At 47.7% G+C, this 21,491-nt stretch overlaps 1 protein-coding gene across 1 annotated transcript in view; it reads right to left on the reverse strand.

The window, feature by feature from the left end:
• LOC134565740 (ubiquinol-cytochrome-c reductase complex assembly factor 1) overlaps positions 1-21,491 on the reverse strand; it is a 216,431-nt gene that overhangs the window by 176,152 nt on the left and 18,788 nt on the right. The window contains exon 2 of the mRNA XM_063425387.1: positions 18,373-18,477. Coding sequence (XP_063281457.1) covers positions 18,373-18,477 — 105 coding nt within the window. The remainder of the gene's footprint in view (positions 1-18,372; positions 18,478-21,491) is intronic.

Below are 21,491 nucleotides of genomic sequence, written 5' to 3' on the forward strand. Positions count from 1 at the left end.
ACCGCTATGGGAGGGAGGGGGGGTATAAGGACCGCTATGGGAGGGAGGGGGGGTATAAGGACCACTATGGGAGGGAGGGGGGGGTAAGGACCACTATGGGAGGGAGGGGGGGATAAGGACCACTATGGGAGGGAGGGGGATAAGGACCACTATTGGAGGGAGGGGGGTATAAGGACCACTATGGGAGGGAGGGGGGGTATAAGGACCACTATGGGAGGGAGGGGGGGTATAAGGACCACTATGGGAGGGGGTGGGATAAGGACCACTATGGGAGGGAGGGGGGTATAAGGACCATTATGGGAGGGAGGGGGTGGTATATGGACCACTATGGGAGGGATGGGGGGGGATAAGGAACACTATGGGAGGGAGAAGGGGGATAAGGACCACTATGAGAGGGAGGGGGTGGGATAAGGACCACTATGGGAGGGGAGGGGGAAGTAAGGACCACTAGGGGAGGGGAGGGTAAGGACCACTAGGGGAGGGGTGAGTCAGGACCACTGGGGGGGGGAGTGAAGGAACACGGGGGTGGGGAGGTAAGGACCACTGAGGGAGGAGGAGGGGAAGTCAGGACATATGGGGGGGGAGGGGGCGGCAAAAAATGTTTTGCCTACGGCGGCAAATATCCTTGCACCGGCCCTGCACACACTGCATTCACACACTGCATTCATGCACACACACACTGCATTCATGCACACACACACTGCACTCATACACACACTGCACTCATACACACACGCTGCACTCATACACACACGCTGCACTCATACACACACACACATACGCACACACTGCATTCATTATACACACACTGTAAATAAATATTCAATTAATATATTTTTTTTAGGATCTAATTTTATTTAGAAATTTACCAGTAGCTGCGGCATTTCCCACCCTAGTCTTATACTCGAGTCAATAAGTTTTCCCAGTTTTTTGGGATAAAATTAGGGGCCTCGGCTTATATTCGGGTCGGCTTATACTCGAGTATATACGGTATTCAAACTAGTTGATAGCTATTACATTTTAAAAATGGGGAAGGGGGGAGGTGGTGGGGGCAATCAATGTTCTCTTCTGTCCACACTTCCACACCCATGTTGAGCAGGTGGGGGCATTTATTAAAAGAGGGTTTTGTCTTCCGCACCCACCCCCTGAATAAACTACCCTACCTACTCCCTATCCCTTAAAGGACCACTCAAGGCACCCAGACCACTTCAGCTTAATGAAGTGGTCTGGGTGCCAGGTCCAGCTAGGGTTAACCCATTTTTTTTATAAACATAGCAGGAGAGCTCCCCGCCCAGCGCTGGAAAAAGGTACGTTTTACCCCTTTTCCCCTTTCCAGAGCCGGGCGGGAGGGGGACCCTGAGGGTGGGGGCACCCTCAGGGCACTATAGTACCAGGAAAACGAGTATGTTTTTCTGGCACTATAGTGGTCCTTTAATACTAGTGAAAAAAAAGGGGAAAGCCATTACATCTCAACATTACTATTAAAATAAAAGACCCAATTCGCAAAAACCTGACGAAAGAATGCCACAACAATAATAAATCCATGTTTGCCCTATTTGAGCTCCATGCAGATTGAGCTTGATGGAGGGAAAAGTGAGCTCTGATTGCTTGGCCCATCTAATGCTCTAATGAGAATTCAAAGTGTGGGAAAGCCTTTATAAAGGTCTTAAAGCTCATGATGCACAGAGCCATCATGATGCTCTTTGGGATCTATTTTTATAGTGGCGCAATTTTTCTTTTTTTCTGAGTATTATTGTAATGCCTGAATGTCATGGGTTTTATTTTGCCCTTTTTGGGGCTGAACAAATGTAAACTTTAGGCATCTGATGGGAAATATATTATTCCCCCCCCCCACAGTTTATTAGATTTATTCAGCCTAGTCGATATTTTTAGGGTGATGGGGGAAGGTAAGCGTATTTTATTCCGGGGAGTAGGTGGCTAGTTGGTTGGGGACTCCTTGCCACGGTGGAGGGGGGTACCAGGGAGCTTTTCTCTTACTCTTCTGCGAGCAAAGTGGAGCTAGTGGAATCGCCAGACACACTGTGTTAGAGCCCGTCTGCCTTCAAAATGAGTTGTACTACAGTTGACTGAGAAGCATAGGGAAGCTGTGAGCGTGACCAGGGATCTTTGCAAGCTATTTTTAGATACACTCCCAAATACAAGTAAATTGTAAAAAATAAAAACTAGATAAAATAAGAGTGTTCCTTTAACATTTCTTTCTAACTTGCCATACATGCATAGGCCTGGCCAAAATAAGACCTGTGTCCCTTAAGGACAATATACTGGGTTTTAAGGGCAGTCTAAGCTTCAATCCAATTATTTTCCAATTTTTATACATATTGCATTAAATACATGTATATGTTTGTAATATACCTGTATCTATATTCATGTGTGAACATGTTTACATGTAGTGTAATGGCACAGCATGGTTGAATATATGGTTGAATTAAGTGTTTGTTACATCAGTTTAAGCACATGTGCATGTGAGAGAAGAAGAAGTGGATATGCATGTGTAGTAACAACACGTTTTTGTGTAATGTTTGTGTAATGCTGACTAATATTCCACATTGTAGCCCGGTTTATTGTCTGTGACTATTTCCAAGCCCTCCTATCCCTAGAACAACTGCTTTATACTACATGTTGATTATTTAGTCCTGATCCCAAAATGCACAACTTCTACTTAACCACATTTTCTTCTGCTACTTGCCCATTAGAGACTTAAAGGACCACTCTAGGCACCCAGACGACTTCAGCTTAATGAAGTGGTCTGGGTGCCAGGTACCTCTAGGATTAACCCTTTTTTTTTTATAAACATAGCAGTTTCAGAGAAACTGCTATGTTTATAATGAGGGTTAATCCAGCCTCCAAATCCTCTAGTGGCTGTCTCATTGACAGCCGCTAGAGGCGCTTGCGTGCTTCTCACTGTGAAAATCACAGTGAGAGCACGCAAGCGTCCATAGGAAAGCATTGTAAATGCTTTCCTATGCGACCGGCTGAATGCGAGCGCGGCTCCTGCCGCGCATGCGCATTCAGCCGATGACGTCGCGATCAAGATGGAGAGGAGGAGGAAAGCTCCCCGCCCGGCGCTGGAAAAAGAGGTAAGTTTAACCCCTTCCTCTCTCCAGAGCCCGGCGGGAGGGGGTCCCTGAGGGTGGGGGCACCCTCAGGGTACTCTAGTGCCAGGAAAACGAGTATGTTTTCCTGGCACTAGAGTGGTCCTTTAACATTTCCTGGACTACTATTATACATAATTTTGTATCATCTGAAAATACTACCACATGGCTCAAAATGTCAAATCCTGCGCTACTAGTTAGACCTAACAAGTATTCTGCAAATATCCTCCTCCAATGTGACCTACTGCATTACCAGTCACTCTACATCCAAATGACCACTAGTATTAAAATGTGGTTAAATGTGACGTATTGTAGAAAGCAGATGCCTGTGAATTTGTTCTTAGGAGTCATTACAACTGTTAAACCGTATAAGAACAAAGGGCTCTCACAGAAAATAATGTATGAAAGCACATAATAAGCAAATAAAATAAAAATTGTGCACCAATCTTTTTTTAAATCTTGCATTTTCCCTTCTTTCCTTTTGTTGTGTACTTAGCACCTCTATCCCCCCAGTTTTCTTGTTAACAACATTTTAAAATAGTTTGAAACCAACGCTGGGCCATGTTTTTCCCAATCCGTTCCATGCCTTCTTTCTCGTCACTACAGGTCATCCTTTTTGGGTCTGTTTAAGCAAATGCCTCTCATAGAAGATCACTGTTGGACAGCTCATCTCACTGCTAAACTTGTCCACCTTCCAGAGACGCTCCCATGCAGAGCAGAAGAACTGGAATCAAAGACAGCCATAGCCCAGAGTGGAGTAATGGGATCCACAAGTAAAGGACCAAGGGGAGAGGAACTAGAGTGAAATACACACATACAATATACTGTAGGGAGGTGAAATTAGGGAGGGAGCAAATCTATTGAGGCACATTGTTAGACTATGTGAGTGTAAGCAGCATGCACACAATGCAAAGGGCTTCCACTTGCAAGTGCACTCAACGCTCTTCCTGCAAGTAAAGAAACTCCATAACAGAGTTCCAGACTGCCTAATTTTACCACATGACAGGAGGCTTCATATTTGCATATCTTTCTTTACTGAAAACTCCAGCAGCATAGTAACAGTAACAACCAATGAGAAAAAAGATATGCTGCCCATAAAAGGGTCTGTCTATGACATCATTTCCGCTTTCTTTGCTGCTCCAGCCAAAGGTCAGAGTACCCTTTACCTCTCTGTCACTGTATATTTTATTATATATAATTTCATGTTATACTTTTCACATAAACCTTTCACTCCCGGCTCTCCTTCTGTCCCCTTACTTTCCCCCTTATGTTTTAACTTCGTTATACTCCTGTATTGCTATTTTACTTTGAAGCTTTCTCCTCACAGTGTCTGACGGTCCGCGGGCGGCATGGCTGCCCGTGCTGCGCTCGCCACGCGGACTGATTCTACATGTGTTTGGGAGTTTGTGTGGGGACGGGTAGGGGAGACCGGGTAATGTTTTATTAGGTTTTTTCGCTCGCTCTCTATCGCCGCGTCTCCCTGCCGCGACCGCAAGCAATTTCAGCGCGGTCGGCGGTACACGCGGCCGGCGGCCATCTTGGATCTCGCAAAATCGCGAGATCCTCGGCGGCCGTCTCCCTCTTCAGTATAGCGGATCGGGAATCACCCGATCTCCGCTCTCTCTCTCTCACGCAACCCTTAAGGGACCCTCCTAGTATCACCTCTACTACACATTTGAAATAAAGTTGGATTTTTCACATATGTTATGGATGGATGTCAGGACTTCACCTAATACCATACCACCAACAAGATATATACAGATTGCATGCTATACCATAAGAGGCATATAACCCTATACCCTGCACAGGGTCACATGGTACCACTTACCCTTCCAAGGGTATATTACTTTATAGCACCCATCAAGGGTCATATTATATCATTGTACTTGACTGTACATATTTATGTGGGTGTCCTCTGGGCTTTTTTCCATGGCACGCCACCTGGGGTGACCCCCCAGATACGCATGCAAGGTCACTGACCATTATCTGATGTGGGTGTCCTCTGATTGCCACGGCACACCACCCGGGGTAAACCCCGAATATATGCACATGGAATTAACTGCACTAGCATCCAGCCCTGATTATTTACATAACGTGCATACAGCTCTGGTGTACAACTGTGGCGAACCCACCTATACACCACCACTGAGCTCATACTGAAGGCGGCCTCTTACCAGGCGACAGCCCATACACATACGCCTCCCTAAACATTTCACAAAACTGGGCGGCCCCCCAGTTGTACCTAGAGTCTGTCACTACATGTACTGACTCTTCTCCACTACCTCCACTGATTTTTTATTATCGCCCAACAGAACGGAAATCAGTCTAAACATCATGGAGGATACACAATCCAGCCAGGATTTTCAAGCCATGATTAATGCTGCAGTAGCGGCATACGTGGAAAAAGCCCTCTTGAAGGCTAGACCCCTAAGTCAGGGCGACATGAGCCCCCCAGAACGGATGGAAACTTCGGGCTCGGAGATACCCAAGACGAAGTGACATCGCAAGGCTTCGAGCCCCCCGTCCACTAAGACTAAGAACAAAATACCCGTTAAACGGAGCAAGAACACGGGCCGTCAACTGCCCGCAACCCAACCGCTTCAATCCTCCGACGAAGAGGAATCATACGTACCACGCACCCTAGACGTGATCGACGAGTGGCAAGGGAATGACTCAATCTCCGAAGAAGAGGAGTGGCAAGATCTACCCCCCACCTCCTCGAGATACGTTAAAGAGACTTTCCTGGATGCCACCGACGGAGTCAGGGATGACAATTCCCTCACCGATACGACCGGAGATGGTGTGTTCATAGATGACCAAGGGAATCCACTCTTTGACCCGCGTACCATCCGACACCCGCGGTCCTCCGAATGGAACCTTCCAGAACACCTGACCAGTTTCATACACTTCTGGCTGCGCAAACCGCTGGAAAGAGAAGTGCGAGCACGCCTCCGGGCCGAATGCCCCAGACCCCTATTACCCGATAAGGTGGCACTTACGCCTGAATTAGACAATACAATGACGGTCTTCATGTCCCGCTCGGGCCGGGATCCCCGTAAAGGGGTGGAAAAAGGCATGAAGGCAACACAGGATAAACTACTGGACTTACTCGGCCCCATTGCCAAAATACTCTATTTCGCAGACCTAGCCCTCAGCCAAGGCTCCCAACTAGACCCCCATATCATACGGGAATGGGCTCAGAGATCGGTCTGCCTACTGGGCAACGCTAACGCCGCATTATGCACAGAAAGACGCAAATCGGCTCTAATCCGCATCGATAGCAAGCTCCTGGACCTCTGAGCGAAGGAATTTGGGCCGAAAGCCCAAGGACAACTGTTTGGCGATGCCTTCATCGCAGAATTGAAGAAACATGTAAACCTGTTCACCACGTTGAATAAGGCCCAAACTTCACTCAAACAGGTTTTTCATACACCAGCTGCAAGAGGTGTTTTTGGAAGGGCTGGTCGGCAGCGGAACCGTGCCACCAGCCGATTCTGGTCCTCAGGTTCCAGACCATTCGCACAATCCCAAAGTTTCTTCCCACCCACGACGCAGAGACCCTATGCGTCCCGAGGAACTGGGAGGTCTAGAGGATTTCGAGGCCGAGGACGCGGCCGTGTCTCCAATGGTGAGTTCACATACATCCCAAAATGTTTCGCATTTTATTGCAGGCAGCCTGTCCCTTTTCTTTCAGAACTGGGAGTTGATTACCAGGGACCCCTGGGTACTACAGACAGTACGAGGCTTCGTCATAGACTTCTTCGAAGACCCCATTCAAATCGGAACCCCTCCTCCGATCCACATGTCAAAGGAACAAGAACACTTAGTGGACGAGGAGATCCACGCACTCTTCAGGAAAGGCGCAGTACAATACGCGCCAGAAGGTGGAGGCTTCATAAGCAACATCTTCCTGGTCAAAAAGAAAACAGGCGACTACAGACCGGTTATCAACCTCCGGCAACTAAACTCATTTGTAGTATACAGGCACTTCAAGATGGAGGGAATCCATCTGCTACAGGACCTCCTCATCAGAGACGACTGGTTTACACGTCTGGACCTCAAAGACGCGTACCTGTCCGTGCCAGTAGACATACACTACCGACGTTTCCTCCGCTTCCTGTGGAGAGGACGGACGTGCCAGTTCACATGTCTGCCATTCGGTCTCAGCTCGGCCCCGTGGTGCTTCACGAAGCTCCTGAGACCGGTGATGGCTCACATTCGAACCCTAGGCATACGATGTCTCGTATATCTGGACGATTTGCTAATTTTCTGCGAATCGGCCTCCAGACTACGATTGCAGACGAAATTTGTCGTTCACTTACTGGAATCTTTAGGTTTCATAGTGAACAGACAAAAATCGGCGCTCTCTCCTTTCCAGTCAGTTCAATTCCTCGGCTTCGACATAGACTCGAAAGACTGTGTCCTACGCCTCCCCTCAGCAAAGATAGCCTCAATAAGGAAAGAGATCAGACGGGTTCTGAGGATGGACACACTACCACTCAGGATGCTCGCCCGGATTGTGGGACTCCTCTCTTCCTCCATACAGGCGATTTTTCCAGGCCCGCTACACTACAGGGCCATGCAACGACTGAAAGCGGCATACCTCCGCACCGGACACTCATACGACCACTGGATCCCGTTGTCGTCAGAAGTAAGAACGGAACTTCGGTGGTGGTTAATGCACATACAAGCCTGGAATGGCAAGGCGATCTTCGGCTCATCCCCGGATTTCATCGTGGAATCGGACGCCAGCTTGTGGGGATGGGGAGCTCACTGCACAGACGCCTCCACGGGAGGCCCATGGCAAGAGGAGGAGACCAACCTTCATATCAACTGTCTGGAACTGATTGCAGGATCCTTCGCCATCCGCAGCCTGGCCAAGGACAAGTCGAATTGCTGTATCCTGCTCCGCATGGACAACATCTCTGCGGTGCAATATATCAACCACCTGGGAGGAGCGAAGTCTCGAGCATTGACAGAAGCCACGAAGGACATCTACAGCTTCTGCCTGCGACGGAACATCACACTACAGGCGGAATACCTACCAAGAATCTCCAACCTGACGGCGGATTGGTTCTCACGCCACTGGCGAGACACCAGCGATTGGAAACTCAACAGGGAGATATTCCAAGAGTTACGACGGGGGACATGCCCGCTAACAATAGACTTATTTGCCTCCAGGACCAATCATCAACTACCGAGATACTACAGTTGGCTTCCAGACCCGAAGGGCGAAGCCGCAGACGCATTCTTACAGGACTGGCCCACCCTAGGAGCCTACGCCTTCCCACCATTCTCCATGATACCACGAGTAATACGATACGTACGCACTCACAGGATCTCTCTCATACTGGTAACCCCCCTTTGGCAGAGCCAACCGTGGTTCCCAGATCTCCTGGAGATGTCCCACGGACACCCCCTACTACTCCCTGTCTTCCCTCTACTTCTGACAGGGCCTCGGGGAGAACCACACCCCCTCATCCTGGACGGACAACTAGAACTGGTGGCCTGGACGATTTCAGGGGTTCCTGGGCGCTTCACGGCCTATCACAATCGACTAAAGACCTCCTATGGGACTCATGGGCTCCAGGCACCAGGAGATGCTATATATCCGCTTGGGCAGCCTGGAGTGATTGGTGTATGGAACGGGACTCCGATCCCTTTAATGCCCCTATCACGCTGATCCTTAACTACCTAGCCCATCTATTCACGCTAGGGCAATCCTACCGATCCCTCAACGTGATCAGATCAGCCATATCAGCGGCACACGTCCCAGTACAAGGCAGACCAGTGGGTCAAGATCCACTAATATGCCGATTACTACGGGGCGCTAAACTAACGAGACCACCAGCACCCAAATACTCTAATCTCTGGCAGGTAAACGTGGTGCTGGATTTCCTTAGGGCTTGGCCAGACAACCCTTATCTGTCACTGAAGCAACTTTCAGCCAAGCTGACCCTGTTGCTATGCCTCGTCTCGTTCCGACGAGTGTCAGACGTCAGAGCATTCGACGTGGACGGCTTCTCCCTCACTCCAGAAGGAGTTACCTTCTCCATTACAAGACGGACTAAATCGGACTCCACCTCTGTATCATATCCGTACTTCGGATCAGACCCCAAACTATGCGTCGTTAGGACACTGATGAGATATACGGAAAGCACAGCCCCCCTTCGAAATAATTCGAAGGGCCAACTGTTGATCTCCTACGTAAGACCTCACGGACCGGTGTCTTCGACCACACTGGCTAGATGGGTTCGCTGGCTACTATCGCTGGCAGGAGTTGATGCTCATTTCGGCGCACACTCGGTCAGAGGGGCGGCTGCATCCCAAGCCTTCACGGCGGGCGCCTCCCTAACCGACATCATGCGATGCGCAGACTGGTCACGAGAAAGTACTTTCAGAACGTTCTACTTCCGTCATACATCTCATGCTTCCTTCACACTAATTAATTCTTAGCTTTAAAAATGCAAATATGAAGCCTCCTGTCATGTGGTAAAATTGAAGATTATGTTAGCTTTAGTGTACTAATAATCTTAATTTTAGTAATGACAGGAGGCGAATATTTCCCACCCTATAGTATCCCACCCAGGTTATTCTCGGATCTGACGGGATCAAGTATTAGTGCTCAGGTAAGCATAATGACGGTTGTCGATAGATATTTTTTCTGATCTAGAGGCTATTTCTTCACCATGTATGAATTGTATAACCTATCAGATTTCATCAAATAGATGGCGGGTTTTGTCATATGGTCTCACGTTGTATTATACAGTACTATATCTAACTGTAGACTAGGCAAGCTAATAGTCGTTAGTGTTCAGATTAATGTTTTGATATGCGGACATACTGCCACGCCAGAAAACTTTCACTTTTTTCTTTTCCTTTCAGCGTGAAAATCTCTACTGCGGGATAAAGAACCATCTTCAACACAGCCATATCATGGATCTTCCGAAGTTTCTTACTACCATGTTATTGAATTGTTAACTTGATTTGTTATATGTTTACTGTTATTTTTTCGCCTCAAAGAAAGAGGAAATGATGTCATAGACAGACCCTTTTATGGGCAGCATATCTTTTTTCTCATTGGTTGTTACTGTTACTATGCTGCTGGAGTTTTCAGTAAAGAAAGATATGCAAATATTCGCCTCCTGTCATTACTAAAATTAAGATTATTAGTACACTAAAGCTAACATAATCTTCAATTTACATGTGCCAAGGGTGCAACTAGACCAGGGCACATATTCGATTTCTGTATAGGCAGCATTTCAAGCAGAAACTCTGCACATACAGATTTCTTGCTCTATGACCACTTCTAAAAGCAGAAGTGGTCATGAAGGTTTGATTAACCCTTTGATGTCATCCAAAAGCTTTCACCCAAGCTTAGATATTGTGATATCACCACAGTCAATCTAAGTTTTGCTACACTTGGAACCCTGAGACTATTTAAATGCTTGCACAGACAAGGTATCTTAAAGCCCAAATTACAGTAAACAAGTTTATATCTAGTGCATTTCTACTGTACCTAGATGTAAGAGAAGCTACATTTATATCAAAAACCTCAAAAGTGCTTTTTATTTTAAGATATTCCACAAATATTTGTTATAAAGGTTCCCTGAGGACTCCTTTATGTTGATAAGATTTATATAGATTTCCTGTTGAGGAAAATGTAACTTTGAAGATTTCAGTCCTCACTGAATCAAGATCAAGAAAATGGAAAATGGATTTACAACGCTGACCAGAGGGAAGTCATCTAACCATTTTGAGATTGGTGGTAAACCTACTATAATCGGCTAAAACATATTTTTCCATTTTCCTACACAAGCTGAACTGCACCCGTTCATACAAATGTTATTTTAAATAAGCACATTGGTGTATTCCTATTTTATGATGATTTACTCTTGTAAATGATATTAAATCTGATAAAGTTATTTTCTTTATAGCTCCTTCAGGTGCCTTCATTCCCCAACGTCCTGTATGCATTCATGGTAGCCTTTTAATAATTGTTGGACTGGATGTTATTATTCAGCCTGAACCCATAAATAATGTGTCACTCATTTGATCCCTGAAACTGATGAAATGAGAAAGAAAAACCAAAAACCAAACAGAATCTACCAGTTTTGCAGAATAGTCACGGCCCAATTCTGGAAAGACACTTTGATATGCATTCACTAAGCACAACTTAATGGGACACTATAGGTACCAAAACTTCAGCTTAACTAAGCAGTTTTACAACAGAGATAAAAATCATTGCTTAGCAGATATACCCCCCAATGAAAACATACATGCATTTAATTATGCATTTGTTTAATTGAAGGTAGATCTAAAAAAAACAGCTTGCAAGAGCAGCAAATCTCTTGCCAGCAGCCTTTGCAAGCCCTCCCCTCAATTCTATTGCAGACTACCCAATGAAATCTCTGGAAGCGGGGCCGGCGCTTCCTATAAGGCGAACTAGGCAGCCGCCTAGGGCGCCATATAGGAGGGGGCGCCCTGCGCCCCCATCGCCGGCCCTTTAAATGCTGCAGCCACCTGAGCGCTCTATAAAGAGCGCTCAGGCGGCTGCCGCACTGCCTCACCTCCCCTCTCCTGTAGCGTGGCCGAGCTCCTCTCCGGTCCGCGGTCCCGGCCGGACTGACAGGAAGTGCACACTAGTGTGCATTTCCTGCCAGTCCGGCTGGGTACAGAAAACAGAAACTCCTGTACCACGGACCGGAAAGGAGCTCGGCCACGCTACAGGAAGGGAAGGTGAGGAGAAAAGGGGGGGGGGGAGAATTAGAGATTACAGGGAGGGGGGGAGGCAGGGAAGAAGAGATTACAGGGAGGGAGGGGGGGAAAGAAGAGATTACAGGGAGGGAGGGGGGGAAAGAAGAGATTACAGGGAGGGGGGGGGGGAGAAGAGATTACAGGGAGGGGGGGGAGAAGAGATTACAGGGAGGGAGGGGGGGGAGAAGAGATTACAGGGAGGGGGGGGGGGGAAGAGATTACAGGGAGGGAGGGGGGGAGAAGAGATTACAGGGAGGGAGGGGGGAAGAAGAGATTACAGGGAGGGAGGGGGGGGAAGAAGAGATTACAGGGAGGGGGGGAGAAGAGATTACAGGGATGGAGGGGGGGAAGAAGAGATTACAGGGATGGAGGGGGGGAAGAAGAGATTACAGGGATGGAGGGGGGGAGAAGAGATTACAGGGAGGGAGGGGGGGAGAAGAGATTACAGGGAGGGAGGGGGGGAAGAAGAGATTACAGGGAGGGAGGGGGGGAGAAGAGATTACAGGAAGGGAGGGGGGAAGAAGAGATTACAGGGAGGGAGGGGGGAAGAAGAGATTACAGGGAGGGAGGGGGGGGAGAAGAGATTACAGGGAGGGAGGGGGGGGGAGAAGAGATTACAGGGATGGAGGGGGGAGAAGAGATTACAGGGATGGGGGGGAGAAGAGATTACAGGGATGGAGAAGAGATTACAGGGAGGGAGGGAGGGGGGGAGAAGAGATTACAGGGAGAGAGGGGGAAACGAGAGATTACAAGGAGGGAGGGGGAGAAGAGATTACAGGGAGGGAGGGGGAAAGAGATTACAGGAAGGGAGGGGGGGAAGAAGAGATTACAAGGAGGGGGGGAGAAAAGAGATTACAAGGAGGGGGGAGAAGAGATTACAAGGAGGGGGGGAGAAGAGATTACAAGGAGGGGGGAGAAGAGATTACAAGGAGGGGGGGGGAGAAGAGATTACAAGGAGGGGGGAGAAGAGATTACAGGGAGGGAGGGAGAAGAGATTACAGGGAGGGGGGAGAAGAGATTACAGGGAGGGGGAAGAAGAGATTACAGGGAGGGGGAGAAGAGATTACAGGGAGGGGGAGAAGAGATTACAGGGAGGGAGGGGGAAAGAAGAGATTACAGGGAGAGAGGGGGAAACGAGAGATTACAAGGAGGGAGGGGGGGAGAAGAGATTACAAGGAGGGAGGGGGGGAGAAGAGATTACAAGGAGGGAGGGGGGGGAGAAGAGATTACAAGGAGGGGGGGAGAAGAGATTACAAGGAGGGGGAGAAGAGATTACAAGGAGGGGGGAGAAGAGATTACAGGGAGGGAGGGAGAAGAGATTACAGGGAGGGGGGAGAAGAGATTACAGGGAGGGGGGGAGAAGAGATTACAGGGAGAGAGGGGGAAACGAGAGATTACAAGGAGGGAGGGGGGAGAAGAGATTACAGGGAGGGAGGGGGGAGAAGAGATTACAGGAAGGGAGGGGGGAAGAAGAGATTACAGGGAGGGGGGAGAAGTGATTACAAGGAGGGAGGGGGGGAGAAGAGATTACAGTGAGGGAGGGAGAGAAGAGATTACAGGGAGGGAGGGGGAAAGAGATTACAGGGAGGGGGGAAGAAGAGATTACAGGGAGGGGGGAGAAGTGATTACAGGGAGGGGGGGGAGAAGTGATTACAGGGAGGGGGGGGAGAAGTGATTACAGGGAGGGGGGAGAAGTGATTACAGGGAGGGGGGAGAAGTGATTACAGGGAGGGGGGGAGAAGTGATTACAGGGAGGGGGGGAGAAGTGATTACAGGGAGGGGGGGAGAAGTGATTACAGGGAGGGGGGAGAAGTGATTACAGGGAGGGGGGAGAAGAAATTACAGGGAGGGGGGAGAAGAAATTACAGGGAGGGGGGGAGAAGAAAAGATTACAGGGAGGGGGGGAGAAGAAAAGATTACAGGGAGGGGTGAGAAGAAAAGATTACAGGGAGGGGTGAGAAGAAAAGATTACAGGGAGGGGGGGAGAAGAAAAGATTACAGGGAGGGAGGGGGGAGAAGAGATTACAGGGAGGGAGGGGGAAAGAGATTACAGGAAGGGAGGGGGGGAAGAAGAGATTACAGGGAGGGGGAGAAGAGATTACAAGGAGGGGGGGAGAAGCGATTACAAGGAGGGGGGGAGAAGAGATTACAAGGAGGGGGAGAAGAGATTACAGGGAGGGAGGGAGAAGAGATTACAGGGAGGGGGGGAGAAGAGATTACAGGGAGGGGGGGAGAAGAGATTACAGGGAGGGAGGGAGAAGAGATTACAGGGAGGGAGGGAGAAGAGATTACAGGGAGGGGGGAGAAGAGATTACAGGGAGGGAGGGAGAAGAGATTACAGGGAGGGAGGGAGAAGAGATTACAGGGAGGGAGGGAGAAGAGATTACAGGGAGGGGGGAAGAAGAGATTACAGGGAGGGGGGGAGAAGAGGTTACAGGGAGGGAGGGGGAAAGAAGAGATTACAGGGAGAGAGGGGGAAACGAGAGATTACAGGGAGGGAGGGGGGAGAAGAGATTACAAGGAGGGAGGGAGAAGAGATTACAGGGAGGGAGGGAGAAGAGATTACAGGGAGGGAGGGAGAAGAGATTACAGGGAGGGAGGGAGAAGAGATTACAGGGAGGGAGGGAGAAGAGATTACAGGGAGGGAGGGAGGGAGAAGAGATTACAGGGAGGGGGGGAGAAGAGATTACAAGGAGGGGGGGAGAAGAGATTACAAGGAGGGGGGAGAAGAGATTACAAGGAGGGGGGAGAAGAGATTACAAGGAGGGGGGGAGAAGAGATTACAAGGAGGGGGGAGAAGAGATTACAGGGAGGGAGGGAGGGAGAAGAGATTACAGGGAGGGAGGGAGAAGAGATTACAGGGAGGGGGGAGAAGAGATTACAAGGAGGGGGGAGAAGAGATTACAAGGAGGGGGGAGAAGAGATTACAAGGAGGGGGGAGAAGAGATTACAAGGAGGGGGGAGAAGAGATTACAAGGAGGGGGGGGGAGAAGAGATTACAAGGAGGGGGGGAGAAGAGATTACAGGGAGGGAGGGAGAAGAGATTACAGGGAGGGAGGGAGAAGAGATTACAGGGAGGGGGGGAGAAGAGATTACAGGGGGGGGGGAGAAGAGATTACAGGGAGGGAGGGAGAAGAGATTACAGGGAGGGGGGAGAAGAGATTACAGGGAGGGGGAGAAGAGATTACAGGGAGGGAGGGGGAAAGAAGAGATTACAGGGAGAGAGGGGGAAACGAGAGATTACAAGGAGGGAGGGGGGAGAAGAGATTACAGGGAGGGAGGGGGGAGAAGAGATTACAGGGAGGGAGGGGGAAAGAGATTACAGGAAGGGAGGGGGGGAAGAAGAGATTACAGGGAGGGAGGGAGAGAAGAGATTACAGGGAGGGGGGGGGAAAGAGATTACAGGAAGGGAGGGGGGAAGAAGAGATTACAGGGAGGGGGGAGAATTGATTACAGGGAGGGGGGAGAAGTGATTACAGGGAGGGGGGGAGAAGTGATTACAGGGAGGGGGGGAGAAGTGATTACAGGGAGGGGGGAGAAGTGATTACAGGGAGGGGGGAGAAGTGATTACAGGGAGGGGGGAGAAGTGATTACAGGGAGGGGGGAGAAGTGATTACAGGGAGGGGGGGAGAAGTGATTACAGGGAGGGGGGAGAAGAAAAGATTACAGGGAGGGGGGAGAAGAAAAGATTACAGGGAGGGGGGAGAAGAAAAGATTACAGGGAGGGGGGAGAAGAAAAGATTACAGGGAGGGGGGGAGAAGAAAAGATTACAGGGAGGGGGGGAGAAGAAAAGATTACAGGGAGGGGGGGAGAAGAGGAGAACATGGGGGAAGAAGAGGAGAACATGGGGAAGAAGAGGAGAACATGGGGAAAGAAGAGGAGAACATGGGGGAAGAAGAGGAGAACATGGGGGAAGAAGAGGAGAACATGGGGGAAGAAGAGGAGAACATGGGGGAAGAAGAGGAGAACATGGGGGAAGAAGAGGAGAACATGGGGGAAGAAGAGGAGAACATGGGGGAAGAAGAGGAGAACAAGAGGAGAGGGGGAGGAGAACAAGAGGAGAGGGGGAGGAGAACAAGAGGAGAGGGGGAGGAGAACACGAGGGGGGGGTTGAGAAGAACGTGGGGGAGGGAGAGACCACTAAAGGAGGGAGGGGGTGGTGGAGAGACCACTAGGGGAGGGCGGTGAGGAGAGACTGCTAAGGGAGGGTGGGGGGAGAGCAGAGAACACTAAGGGAGGTGGGGGGAGGAGAGTAGAGACCACTAAGGGACAGGGGAGGGGAGGAGATGAGAGACCACTAAGGGGTAGGGGAGATCTCTAAGGGACAGAAGGGAGAGCTCTATAGGACAAGGGGCAGGACAGGGAGCTCTTTCACACTACGCACACACAATGCATCCCTATACATACTCAGAAACACACAATGCATCCATTACACACACACACACACACACACAATGCAACCCTTACACATAAAGACAATGCATCCTTTGCACACATACACAGAAACACACAATGCATCCCTTACACACACATGCAAACACACATTGCTTCTCTTACACACACACACAGAAACACAATGCATCCTTTACACACACTCAACGCACCTTGAGCTGTGTAAGGGGCCCCAAAAAAATGGAGCTGCTTGCCGTTCTCCCAGAACATTGAATTTTGTGACCACAGTTACAAACAGCCTCCAGAGATCCTGTTCTACACCAGACCAGTGGAGCCAGACTGCAGCCAGAGCCCATCACCATCCTCATCTGGTTGTAAGTAGGCAATCTAGTATATTATTAGTGACACTAATCTCTAATTTACCTCACATTAAAGGGACACTTTAGTCCCCAGAACCACTGCAGCTTAATTAAGTGGTTCTGGTGTCTATAGTTCGTCCCTGCAGGCTTTTTAATGTAAACACACAATGTGTGCAGCACTGGCGTTAGTTCATATGGCAGATCATATGGGTAGGGCATTGTGATGTCACTGGGGGGGAGGGGGGGGTGACAAATCTTTCTTTTGCCTAGGGCGGCAAAAATCCTTGCACCGGCCCTGTCTGGAAGGCATGTGCTTTTAGCAATTGTCTGCCTCTTAAGCTGAGCTCCACTGAGTTAATGCCAACCATTAAGTAACCGACAGAGGGCAGGGCCGTCTTCAACGAGGGGGAAATGGGGCAGCTGCCCCGGGCTCAGTTACTCCTGAGGGGCCTAAGGCAGCTGCCCCATGGGCCCCGCTGCCCTCAACAATTTTTTCCCCCCCGTCCTCTAAGCAGTCCCATGGGGTGGCCCTTGCACTTAGGGTCACCCAGTGGGCTTGTATCAGCAGGGGCCCAGTCGGGCGCTGTGGCCCTTTAACAGCGCGACTGGGCCCCTTGCTTTTTGGCAGTTTGGGAGGAAGTGACAGCCGCGAATCACTTCCTCCCATAAAGAGAGGAACTGAGCGGGAGGGGGCAGGAGGAGTTGCGTGGACGGGAGGAGGTGGTGGCGGCAGCGAGGATGTAGGCGCCTCACTCCCATCAGCCTCAGGCACCACACTGGATTCCAGGGAAGCCACCCTCCAGGGAAATATAGAAAAATGGAGGGTGGGTTTAAAAAGGTACATTTAGTATGTGGGTGTGTGTGTGTGTGTGTGTTATTGTGTGTGTGGGTGTCAGTATGTCTGACAGTGTATGTATCTGTGTGTCAGTATGTGTGTAGATACAAACACATTTCTGCATTAATACATCAACACTACATACAAACACACTTCTGCATTAAAACACCAAAATTATACATAAACAAACCCCTACATTCAAAAACCAACACTACACATTAATGCACACTTGCATTTAAACTTCAACACCACATACACATGCATTCACACAAACATACTCCATACAAACACATGCTTATATTCAAACACACAAACACAGCTCAGTGCTAAATACAACCCTGCAAACATGGGAAATTGGTAGAGCCCCAGCTGTCAAAGCATTGTTGGAGTTGCACGACAGATAGGGTTCTACCTTTTGTCCAACCTTGCAATTGGGGGGCACAATATAATTCTTGCACCAGGGCTATTTCTACTTTAGTTCCAGCCACTGCATTGGGGTCGGTGCAGTGATTGCATGCCAGGGAGTGGGGGGGAGGAATGGGCCAGGGCCACAAACAATGCTTGCCCGGGGTCCAATCATTATTAAAGACGGCCCTTCCAGAGGGTGTAATAAGTTTAATAAAAAAGTATAAGTATAATAAAAGTGCCAAGTTTCTATTTAAATCTGCACTTTTTGTAAAATAAAAAAAAATAAAACACAAAATATAACTAAAAATAAAGCACTTCAGCAAGTTAACGTGCTTTAAACGTTTGGAGTGTTCCTTTAAAGGCAATCGACTGAACTATTTTCAGATAAAGGCAAACGTTTTGATCAGAAGCTGCTGATCGGAAAATATCTAATCTATACAATTTTATACCATGAGAAATACAGTCAAATTTGATGTAAAGATAACCAAATGCAGAAACACACTTTACCTTCCTTGTGCTGGAACACGTTCTGTGGCTTCGAATCTGTGCTGAAGAGATTGACTGTAATGCACTGCACACAGCAAGCTGTGGGCTTATTCGGACTGGCAAGAACTAGAGAAAGAAAACAAAGCATAAAATATAGCTTTTTAATAATTATCCCCTTGTTATCAATAATTTTTATGATAGATTCACTGAACATCTCTGGTGGTTTTTAGGTAGTACAATGTCTGCAAAGGAACCTCCAAGCACCATAACCTCCCCACCATCACCAATGTTAGTAGTCCAACTGTTCTAGAAAAGTTCCACTTTTTTACCTGCGAGAGCCAGAAGCTTTCTGCCTGAGCTAAACTGGGAGGTGCAGGCCTTAGCTCACTTGCTGAACTATAGAAGTCTCAATTTATTTATTAATAAAATGCGAGTATTGAGAAAATAATTTATGCGTCCCTTGCTAGAAATGGTCTGTAACATGTGATAAAATTATTTATTTTTTTCCCCATTTTTATTAGACCTAATATGCATATATAAGATATCATACAGCAGTAAGCATATGACTGGAATGCTCATAAATTGAAAAAGATAGTGTGGAACAGATTTTTAGAGTTGTAAGAGAAAAATATAAATAATAATCCGATGAATGGTCAAGTTGGGTCCTGCTGAGCTGGTTCGAGTAGGGATGTGCACTATGGGGACATGGCAACGCTTAAAATTGTTCTTATGTGCTATATGAAGTTGGAAGGAATTTGGTCAAGAATCGCACCTGTGTCTTTCTCAAAACAAACGTCAATTTATCAGTTAAAATGGAGAAGACACACATGCAAAGCATGAGAGGTGAAGGCATGCATAGTTTGAGTAAGGCTAACAGGTACACCGAATACATCGAAAATTGTATTGCTGATGAAAGTAAATTAAAATAAAACCAATATAAAATTAGAACGTGCTTCCTGGGAAAGGACGTTTGGTCAGTTTTATATGCCCTCTGTGAATGCTCTATGGGTAGAGAAGTTTTTTTTAGTCTAAATGTGGGTAGTTTTTAAGGAATGAGGTCCAAGGCTCCCAAGCGAGAGTATATTGTGATCACTTCTTACATATGGAGTTACATCATTCCTTTATTATCATAAGCTTTCTACTTTTTGTATCTTTTACTTCATAGTTGCTGAATTGACCCTTTTCCAGAACACAGAAATGAGCTGGTTTCTGATCATCTGAATGAGTTTGATCAAACTCTGCTGTTAGTAGATGTTTGATCAATAATGTTTAAAATGTAGATTAGGAGTATGGAATTAGGAAGAGTGGCATAATTTAAGGTGTAAATGGCAGTTTGGGACCTGTGATAGTTTGTATGAAAGCTGTGATGCGCCACCAGAATTTCTTTACAATTGTGCATTGCCACCAAATATGCAATGAAGTAAGAAACGGCACTACCATAAGGCAGCACAGACTTTGCGCCTTTGGGCGCACTGACCCTGGGGCACCAGAACGGTCTAGGAGACCGGAAACAGGGGGGAGAATAGAGTACCCCTCTCCCGCCGGTCACTCTCTCTGTATCCGTGCTGAATTGTCCGAGTGATTAATTTAGCCAGCCATTTGCTTTGTTGCCGGTGTTTTGTTGTGTACGGAAATAGTGTGTCCAGCCTCAGGGGATGGAAGCAACGAGGAGCAGCGCAGCACTTTAAGAGCTGAAGGCTGAGATATCTGATGTTATATCCTGGTGGCGAGTGTTTGGGGAGAGAGAAGGGCAGTAACACCTGGTGAGACTTGTGTGGAGCAATGACAGGAAACAGTGAGTGTGTGTAATAGCTAGTGTGTATGTAGCAGCCAGTGAGTGTGTGTGTAATAACCAATGTTTGTGTGTATGAGAAACAGCCAGTGTGTGTTTGTGTGTGTAATAACCAGTGTGTATGTGTGTAACATATAGTGTGTGCGTGATATCCAGTGAGTGTGTATGTCTGTATATGAGCAAGTGAGTGTGTGTATATAAACCAGTGTGTGTGTGTCTGTCTATGACCCACTGTGTTTGTATATGCCTATGTATGAGCCTGTGAGTGAATCTGTATGGTGTAAATTAGTAAAACTTTGTCATTGAGCGATAGTGTGTGTCAAAGTGTTTCCATTCTTATATACTGTATTGTTTTTTTCCCCATTAAAAAAAAAAATTATATATATATATATATTATACGCTACAGAGACAAGTATATTAATCAGAGGGGGGAAGATACACAAGATGGGTATGAGACAAAGGTGGGCAAAGAGATAAGATAAATTGAAGGGAGAAAGGAATTCATAAAGGGGATAAAAGGCATTTGGGGTTTAAGAGGCCATAAAAGGTGGGATACAGACTCAAAAGCATGAAAAAAAAATGATAAACAGGGGATGCAAAAAGGAAAAAAGAAACAAAAACGGTGGCAAGATGCACAAAACGTGCAAAAGGATGCTTAAGACTGGTAAAAGAAGGGTTAATAGGCACACAGGTATAGGCGTATTTTGTGGCGGCAAAATGCGTCTTCACCTGTGTAGACAAAACTATCACCAGATGGAGTTTGCCTCATAGCACCTCCACCAGAGATCTGTTGAGGTAGGGTAAAGTTGTTGTAGCCTTCCAGGAGTGCAATGCCACCTGGACACACATTTAGAATTGCTCTCCTGTGTGGCCAAATTGGACAAGGTCTCTGGATAAACAAGAATATGTTTCTCCAATTTTTGGGGGTAATAGAGGTTTGTAGTTCTTGAGCCCACTTCTCTGTGAATGTCGGTAGGTTTTCCTGTTGAGTGTGCTGCTGTAGGTCATAAATAATGGATAGATGTTTATTTTTTTATATTGTTTCTCGAGCAAAAGCGTTCACATTTGGATAATCTGCAGTTTTCTTTAGGAATATGGTGCATGGAGTATGATAAATGTAAAAGTTGGTTGTAGGAACCATTGAACATGATGTATTGGAGAGCAGGTAAGGTAGAGATCTAATCTCGGATTCAGTCTGTGTGGCACCTAATGTGAGATACTCTGAGGAGTATTAATTTTTGTATGCATCTCCAGATTCACCTGGCTTGAAAAAAAGGGTCTTGGGACAGTGGGTAGAACGGAGATGGGTAAGGTGAGATGTTATTATATTGTCAGATATGTAAAAAAA

Source organism: Pelobates fuscus, chromosome 6 (assembly GCF_036172605.1).
Source record: "Pelobates fuscus isolate aPelFus1 chromosome 6, aPelFus1.pri, whole genome shotgun sequence".
NCBI classification, from domain to species: domain Eukaryota; kingdom Metazoa; phylum Chordata; class Amphibia; order Anura; family Pelobatidae; genus Pelobates; species Pelobates fuscus.